Source organism: Vombatus ursinus, unplaced genomic scaffold, assembly GCF_900497805.2.
Source record: "Vombatus ursinus unplaced genomic scaffold, bare-nosed wombat genome assembly UNPS02014932.1, whole genome shotgun sequence".
NCBI lineage: Eukaryota > Metazoa > Chordata > Mammalia > Diprotodontia > Vombatidae > Vombatus > Vombatus ursinus.
In genome coordinates this window covers 15886590-15895788 of record NW_020954710.1, presented here as the reverse complement: position 1 = coordinate 15895788, position 9199 = coordinate 15886590, and the positions used below count along the sequence as shown (strand labels likewise).

Genomic DNA, 9199 nt, shown 5'->3' with positions numbered 1-9199 from the left:
GAAAGAAAGAAAGAAAGAAAGAAAGAAAGAAAGAAAGAAAGAAAGAAGGAAGGAAAGAAAGACAGAAAGAAAGAAAGAAAAGAGGAAGGGAGGAAGGAAGGAAAAGAGTGAGGGAGGAAAGAAGGAAGGAAAGGAGGGAGGAAGGAAGGAAAGAAAGAAGGAAGGAAGGAAAGAAAGAAAGAAAGAAAGAAAAAGAAAGGAGGAAAGGAGGAAAGGAGAAAGGAAGGAAGGAAGGAAAGAAAAGAAAGAAAGGAAGAAAGGAAGGTCATAGATAGATAATACAAACTGTTAAGAGCACCATATTGAGAAACATGAGACTCAGTTTCATAGCTTAGTGATACCTGTGATACCACAGGCAGGTCATTTCCCCTGTCTTGGTCTCAGTTTCCTTCTCTGTCACATGAGGGAGTTGGAGTAAATGATGTCTGTGGTACCCATTCTCTCTCATCTTTCCTTCTAATGAAAGAAGTTGCCAAGATACCAGGCAGCAAATGCTCTCTGATCTGTGGGTTGGATGAAATGGCCACTGAGGTAGCCTTTCTAATTCTAAAATTCTGTGATTCTGTGAATTTCTCATTGCAGTACAATTTAATTCAATTCAATTCAGTAAGCCTTTATAAAGTTTCTGCTATTTGCCAGGGACTCTACCAGATATTGGGGTTACAAAGGCAAAAACAAAAGCATCCCCAATCTTCAAGCTGCTAATACATGATCTGCTGAGAACGGCAGGGCTATGACAGTGCTTCTAAAGGCAGCCTGGTCTTCCAGACCCGGGGGAGCCATCTGGATTTGATGGCGCCCCTGAGAACAGTGTTCCCCGTCCCACCCTGTGTGATTGGTCAGTCCTGGCAAGAGCTGGAACTGGGTAGTCGGTGACCTTTAGGATCACCGTGGTTCTTCTCCCCAAAGAGAGAACCTCCAGATTGGTGACCTCTACTCCACCCCTCCCTTTTCTCCAATGCCCAGCTTAGAACAACACATGATCATCCACACGGAGGAGCGGGAGTACAAGTGTGACCAGTGCCCCAAGGCCTTCAACTGGAAGTCCAACCTGATTCGCCACCAGATGTCCCACGACAGTGGCAAGCGGTTTGAATGTGAAAACTGTGTGAAGGTAAGTCAGATGAGAGGCAGCTTAGAATGGGGCAGGGAGGTGCTGGGAGAGGCTGGGGGGTCACCCCACCTTGTGACCATCCTTCCATCTACCCAGTGGAAAGAAATGGAGTCAAATCTCCATTAAGGACCTGCTCTGGGCCCCACCCAGGGCTAGGCACATGAGGTGACACATAAGACATCGTCCCTGCCATCGGGAAGCTTATTCCTGAGTTAGGGAAGGAGGATGTTCCGTGGTGACATTCAGTATGTGTTCATTGAACCCACTCTTTGAACACAAACCAAGAAGCATTGGGGAATAGCTGATAGAGGGCTGAGTCCAAACCCCTCTCCTGATAAGCCCTAGGTAAGCTCTAGGCCCCTGTGGGAGATAGACCTAGGCCTATATTCAAGTGGATCCATTTGGAAGTTCCCTCCAATGAATCAGGTCAGTCAATCAACAAGCCTTTAGTAAATATGGACCATGTAAGCTGCGAGGAGACAAAGACAAAATGGGCCTTTTGCCCATTGCTCAAAGGATTCACATTCTAACGTGTGCATCATGAACACAGACGAGATAGACAGGTAGCATAGACGGTAATCTCAGGCACTAGTAGTAGGGGGCCTCGGAAAGGCCTCTTAAAGAAGGGGATGTTTGAGTTGAGTATTGAAAGAGGACAGAGAAACCAGGAGGTGGAGGTGAGGAGAAATGACAGCAACCCACCCCATGCCCGCGTACATGCGTAGACTGATACAGAGGCTGGCTCAAACCAGGCCCCAGTCACGTCTCACTCTGCATGACCCCATTCGGGGTTTCCTTGGCAAAGATACAAAAGCAGTTTGCCATTTCCTTCTCCAGTTCATTTTACAGATGAGGAAACTGAGGCAAACAAGGTGAAGTGACTTGCCCAGAGTCACATAGCTAGTAAATGTCTGAGGCCAGATTTGAGCTCAGGAAGATGGGTTTTCCTGACTCCAAGCCCGGCACTCTGTCCGCTGCCTCAAACCATATTCCCTGACCAGGAATTGAACTCAGGCCACAGCCTTGAGACCTCTGAAACCTAACCACTAGACCACCAGGGATCATTCAGTCTAGCTGATTGTTAAATTTTCAGTGTGAGGATTTTCATCTTGGAAATCAGCAAATGCTAGAAGGCAGGGCTTCATTTATTGCTTTGTTAATTCACTAGACTTCAGAAAGTGATGGAGAAAATTTTAATAATGTAGATCAAACTCAAGAGTATATAATTTTATTCTGACAAGCTGGTTGTTAAACATTTACCTGCATAATACACCAAGGAATGGCTTGAAAGGATAGGAAAAGGACTGTGAGAAGGCAGTTTGGGATTTGCCGATTCCCAGAATTTCAGAGTTACAAGAGATGACAGAGACCAGCGAGTCCAAGCCATCCCTGAAACTAGAATATTTACACATTCCACACAAAGGGTCATGCAGCCTTTGCCTGAAGGCCTCCAACTAAGCGGGGAGCTCGCTACCTCCAGAGGCAGCCCTTTCCACTCATTCACAGCTCTCATTGTTAGGATGTCAAAATCTGCCTCCCTGCAACACCTACCTGTTGGACCCTCCAGGCCCAGCAGAACAAAGCTAACCCCCCTCCTAGGTGACAGCCTTCCTGTGAAGGGCAGGGGCAATCAATCTGTGCCAAAAAAATTCAGAGAAGTCTTCATGGGGAGGTGGCATCTGAGCTAGGCCTTAAACGGTGGGTAGATTTTTAAAGGTCAGATTCCAGGCCACCATGATGGAAGGAGCTATGAGGACAATGAGATGCTTCCTCTGAACCCCATGGTCTAGGTTTCCACTAGAGGCCATTAATGGCTGCTAATGGCTACTGTCTTGAGAGAGATGCTGAATTCTCTCTGAGTTCACTTGGTCTCCTGGTTGGCTGTGCAAGCTTAACTCTGCTATTCCCCTAGTTGGTAGCATGTGCCAATGGCCCAGTCTTCCCTGAGCTCTAGCATCCCCAGGGTCAGAAGCCCTGATGGTCCCTCCTGGGTTACCCAGTTCTTATCTAGGCTTGTGTCTTCCTGTCTCCTGGAGAAGACTGAGCCAGAGACTTTAGACCTTAGGCCTCTTATGAATGGCAGGCTTGGGCCAGGAGAATCTCCATCTGTCTGGAAATCACAGTGGGCTATTTGATTTTTTATGACAGGCTAACACAGAGCTCACCACACTTGGTCCACCCACAGAGAGCGGGTAGGCCTGCCAGTTTGGGTTTCCTTCCCCAGGAAATTGGGTCATTAGGTTGGAATGGGGCTGGGGGAAGGGGAGAAGAGAAGCTGATGGATTCTCAGATACCCCATCTGTACCCAGTTTTTATTGATGACTTTGCAACATAGTTTGTGAGTTCAGATCTGGGTTCAAATTTGAACAAAGCCAATTCGCTTAATTCAATTTGATTCATCAAGACATATTGTGCACAGCGCTCCGCCTCAGTTTACGCATTTGTTAAAGTAGGGACAGTAATCCTGGCAGTTCCTGATTCATAGGATTTCTGGGAGCGCATGGCCTTTGAAACTAGGCCTCAGCACAAGCTGGGGACAGAGGAAGGGCAGAGCAGGGATGGTACGAGTCAGATTGCTAGATTGGTGTGCCCCCATTCATGGGGTAAACAAGAATACCTCCTTGCTCCCCCGTCCCTCAATACACCCACCTTCCAGGGGCCCCAGACTAAAAGAGTTTCCTCCCCCAGGTCTTTACGGACCCCAGTAACTTGCAGAGGCACATCCGGTCCCAGCACGTGGGTGCCAGGGCTCACGCCTGCCCAGACTGTGGGAAGACCTTCGCCACCTCATCTGGCCTCAAACAGCACAAGCATATCCACAGCACGGTGAAACCTTTCATATGTAAGTTGTCATGGGGGTGACTGGCTGGCCAACCAGCAGGGTAATTGCATCCATACTGAGAGGCTCCCTGGCCGGGGCTCCCATCAGGCTCCGGCTCCTGCTCTGTCTCCCAAGTGAGCCAGGGCATAAATTGTGGAGGTCAGAGAACAAGATGAAATTCCCCAGCAACACCCCCCTGCTCGCTGCCTCTTTCTTCCCCAGCTCCCCTTCCCCCCTTCTCCTTTGCAGGATCCCTGTTTTTTCAGAAAACATTCATAGCAATTTCTGAGTTTTCTGACAAGTTAAAAGCCCCATCTCCCAGAAGCCTTGTGGTGCCACCGTGCCCTATCCTCTCTTCCTCTCCCATCCCCCCTCCTCCTCTTCTCTTGCCCCCACCCACACTCCTTTGCTTTTTCTCCCTGAGGCTTTATACTTCAATAATGACTCCTGGGAGGTTCGGTTCTCCTACATCTAGTAAGCAGTTCTCTGAGCCCTGGTTCCTCTCCTGCTAGGCTCTCCCCACAAATAGAACTCCAAAAAGGATCAGGACCCTTCATGTATGAATGAATGAATGAATGAACGAATGAATGAAAAAGCATTTATTAAGTGCTTACTATGTGCCAAACGCTTAAATGTTAAATGCAAGTAGAAAAGTAAAATGAGTCTCTGCCCTTAGAGAGCATAGGTTCCAATAGGGGAACTGAATATGCACACATGTGCGCGTGCACACACACACACATACCCACGGGAGTGGTGGCCAAGGAGATGTACAGATGGTGAATGGAGCCATCCTGTGATGGCAGCTGAGAACAAAGTTGAGAGACAGTAGAATTTGGGACCCCTAGTTCCCCTGGGAGGTGCCCTCTGCCTTAGGTGCCCAGGTTCTGAGGGGGACCTAGAGAGAGTCTGCTTCCTACACTTTTTTCATTCTTACATTAGGTGAAACTCATTGAGTTCTGTTTTTCTGGCAATTGGTTTAAAAATGATTTCACTCACTCATTCATTCATTCCACAAACACTTGTTAACTGTGTTAACTGCACCTACTATGTGCAATCATTGGAACTTGCCAGGGTAGAATGACTCGGGGCCTGTGGGGGTGTCTTGTCCTACAATCATGTTGGCTGGGTAGGCAGGGGGATCTGGAAAGCAACAGGTGGATGGAAGAAGAGACCTGTTAGACAATGCAATCAACAAACATTTATTAGGCACCTACTGTGTGCCAGGCATCGTGCTAAGTACTTTCCAGTGGGTCAACCTGCCATCATCAAGGCAAAGGGTGTTGGTCTCCCCATCCCTACTTCCCCAAGCTACATACTGACATTTCTCCTACATCCCAGTTGCCCTGGGGTGTCCACTATCCCCTGACATCACTAGGGGCAGAAGGGAGAAGGCACATTGTGTATTTGGCCCCTGGTCCTCTCCTCAACGCTTCCAAGACTACCCTACTTCCCAACTAGCCCAGGGCTTAAATCAGGTTTGCATATAAGCATCAACACATTTCTGGCCTACAGTTTTGTTTTTTAAACTATCAGCCAAGCCTTCTCCTGGGCAGGACATAGGTAAGAAAATAAACAAAGTCCACTGACAGACTCCCTCATAGACCTTGGGAAAGGCATTGGTTCTCAATGAGCCATAGTCCCCAGCTGGGAGAGTCTATTTCCTCTGGGATAGATGCCCAAGGCAGAGCAAGGGTGGGGGTGGGGGGATGGTGACATGGAAGAGGAGGAAAGGGGGATGTCTGGTGTGGGGGGGCAAGTGGACTGTCTTAGGAGAGATCTGTGACTTTTAAAAGGAAAGCTGATTGTTTTTAAGTGGGAAAGGGGGAGTTGGAACAGGGAAGGGTATCTGTGTGAGTCTGAGTTAGCAACACAGAGTTTTCTAAGCAATCCCCCAAAACGAGATCATACATGACATTCAAAAGTGACTACTTTTCTGGCTCTCCCCTCCTTCCCTGCCCAGTCCTGTTCAGATTATATTAACGTTAAGTCTCAGAATCTCTGGCTTCCCAAGAGCACCCGAGGCCCACTATTTTCCTAGCACTGAAAAAACACCCTGATGGATTGAGGGGGGTGGGGGGAAGAGAAGGGAACAGAGGAGAAAACCTAGGCTGAGGAGCCTGTGTCCTGTCCCCCTTCCCAGCTCCTTGGCCTGCTACCCACTTGTACGCCATTTGACCTTGGCTTCTTGCTAAGGGGATCAAGCTAATGAGAAAACCCCCAAGTTGGCCTAGCTGTGTTTATACAAATTTCATCCAGCTAGGGAGACGCAGTTGTGGAAGATTAGATTAGACATGTAGAATAAACCTTTATGTATCTTCCAAACCACTCTATAGCATCCTCCAGCCCAGGCCAAAGGAGTTAGAGGAAGGTTTAAGAAAGGGGGAGGGTAATATTTGCCCCCACCCCTTGGAAAGAAAAATATACAAACAACTATAAAATAAATCCAAAGTGTGGAACTCTTCTGAAAAGGATAGAGTCTTTGGTAGGCAGTAATCCACCTTGACGCAGTGTCTTTAAGAGAGAGACGTCCCATCCAACTTGCAAGCCTTCGTATGAAGCCACTCTGTTATGGCACTCGGTGACATGCCACATTTAAAAACACGAATACATACACGGAGAGAGTCACAGAGCTCCACTCTCTCCACTGAAAGGGTCTGTTCCTTCCATGTCTGTGTGGAGCACACAAACTCCGGCAACTACAGTTACCTGAGCAGGATTTCCAGAGGATGAAAGGATGTGGAGAATGTATGTATTTGTGCAAGGCCGTATGGGCCTTTGTGGACACGGACACACGTGTGCTTGTAAGGGAGGGGGATGGGGAAGGCCATAGGTGGGAGTGGTTTTTCATCTCAGTTTGTTGCTGTTTTTAAAATGAGAACAGAGGGTGGGGATCATTTAAGTTACAAGCAAGTAAAAGAAATCTGCCAACCTTTGTGGTGGAGCCCTCAATGAATGTGGAACCTCCTCCCCTTTTGCAAAAGGCTGAGAGTAGGAGATCCTTGGAAGAGGAAACAGCAGCCCAAATGTGCATCTCTGGGCAGAAGACACGATCAGGCAGTGATGCCCGATAAAGAAACACAGTGAGGGAATCTGTCGCAGGAAGGTTGGGCTGGATGGAAACCTGGGGCCTCTGAGAGCCTAACTTGGGAGGAATACGTCCAGACCCTCAGGGCATCTGCCATCCCTCCTGCTTCCCACAGATGGGGCTTCCTGGAAGCAAGTCGCCACCCTAAAGCAAACTTGACGTCTGTGTTGGGCTGACTGGATACAACCCTGTTCTTTCCCAGTATTCATCTCAAACCTCTAGGACTTCGCCCTCTTTAAAGAGTTGTCTTTGGAAGGACCACAAGGCCCCTGGGGGCCTCTCCCAGGGCCTTCAGTTTCCTTCATGCCCACACGCCTAACTAAGCCTCGCTTGTATGAGAAAATATGCCTTGGGATGTGGGAAGGGAAGGCACAAACACGCCTCTGCCCAGGCAGGACTGGAGGCACCAAATGCTAGGCCCCCTCTTAAGGCTTTTGGCCCCAGGCACCGAATTCGGCTCCAAGCCTCTTTTTCAGAGCTAAGGATTGCAAATCTCTAATGAAACACTGACGGCTAAGTGTAGACCTGCAAGTGTGCACAGCCAGAGTGTCAGTGCACATTTGGCCAATTACTTATTGAAGTAGAAGGTCTGGCCTCGTTCCTCGCTAAAAGCAAGGGCTGATCTGAGGCATATTTATAGAACTATCCCTGTGGAGGGGCAACTCACTGTTAGCAGGAGAGAGAGAGACAGAGACAGAGACACAGAGAGAGAGAGAATGTCTATGAAAATGAGAGACAGGATGAAAAAGTAATGAGAATAAGAGATAGCATGAGAAAGAAAGAGAATATGGAGAGTGACCATCCATGACAGAGAATTAGAAAGAAAGAATCAGAGGAAATGAGAATGAGAAAGAAAAAGTGAGGGGGAAATGAGTCTGAGAAAGAATGTGAGAAAGAGAAAAAGGAGAAGGGAATGAGTGAGTGAAAATGGGAGAAAACATTTAAGAAAGCGAGTAAGGAACATAAGGAATGAGAGAGGGAATGAGGAGAGAGAAGAAATATGAAAGAAGGAATGTAAGTGGAAAGGAGGAGAGAGAAAGAGAGCCAAGTATATATATATATATATATATATATATATGTATGTATTTTAACACCCTTCCCCATTTCAGGAAAATAAGAGGAAAAGGAAAATAAAATATGCTTGTAGACAGGTTCATTTCACATGCCAGTGGGAAAAGAACAGAAAGATAAAATCTGGTCTCAGCTACTTTGTCCTGATGTCTTTACATTCTATCTGATGCTGACTTTTCCTGTTGAAAGAGCAGGCAGAGTCATGCTTGGGTCCTGAAGTGGCTCAATGTGCCTGGGGTGACTTTCCTGATTCACTTAGGGCCTCGGGGTCTATACTTAATATTTCTCATCAGATGCTTTTTAGCTATCAACTCCCCTACCCCATCCCCTACCAGCCTTCCCCTCTGACTCCTATGACCTCTTCTATTTCCTACTAACTTCCTTTACCAGCTCTACTCAGTCTGTTTTCCCTCTGTCACCAATAAGCAAAGTGTTTAGCTCCCCAGACTTTGAGAGGAAGGAAGGAAGGAAGGAAGGAAGGAAGGAAGGAAGGAAGGAAGGAAGGAAGATAAAAGAAAGAAAGAAAGAAAGAAAGAAAGAAAGAAAGGGAAAGAGGAAGAAAAGGAGAGGTACCAAAGGAAGGTGGGAGGAAAAGAGAGAGGAAAGAGATAAAAGAGGGAGGTAGGGTGTGACTCTCCTTCCTGTCACTGCTCTTTCATATTCAGACATTAAAGGGAGAAATAGGAGAATAGGAACATTTGGGAAAATAAACTATTAGAAAGTGAAAAAAAAATCCATTGTATCTAGTCCAATCTCATCACCAATAATATCAACAACTACAATTCAAACAAAAGGTGGGGCATAACACAGCTTCAAGCCTGGCATATTTGTTCTCCATATTGGATCTCCAGTTCTATGGGGATGATGGAGCCATGATTTTTCAAGAACATGTTCCAGTGGTTTCACCTCCCTCTCTCTCTCTCTCTGTCTCTCTCTCTGTCTCTCTCTCTGTCTCTCTCTCTGTCTCTCTGTCTCTCTCTGTCTCTCTCTCTCTGTCTCTCTCTCTCTGTCTCTCTCTCTGTCTCTCCATCATCTTCCTCTCTCTCTCTCACACACCCTCTTCTCTCTCTCTGTCTCTCTGTGTGTGTGTGTGTGTGTCTCTCTCTCT

The 9199-nt window shown here is 47.2% G+C and overlaps 1 protein-coding gene across 1 annotated transcript in view; it reads left to right on the top strand.

Annotated features, from left to right (window-relative positions):
* Positions 1-9199, top strand: part of LOC114029538 (PR domain zinc finger protein 16-like) — a 113591-nt gene that overhangs the window by 58555 nt on the left and 45837 nt on the right. Inside the window, exons 5-6 of the mRNA XM_027844026.1 lie at positions 967-1114; positions 3803-3956. Of these exons, the coding sequence (XP_027699827.1) occupies positions 967-1114; positions 3803-3956 (302 nt within the window). The remainder of the gene's footprint in view (positions 1-966; positions 1115-3802; positions 3957-9199) is intronic.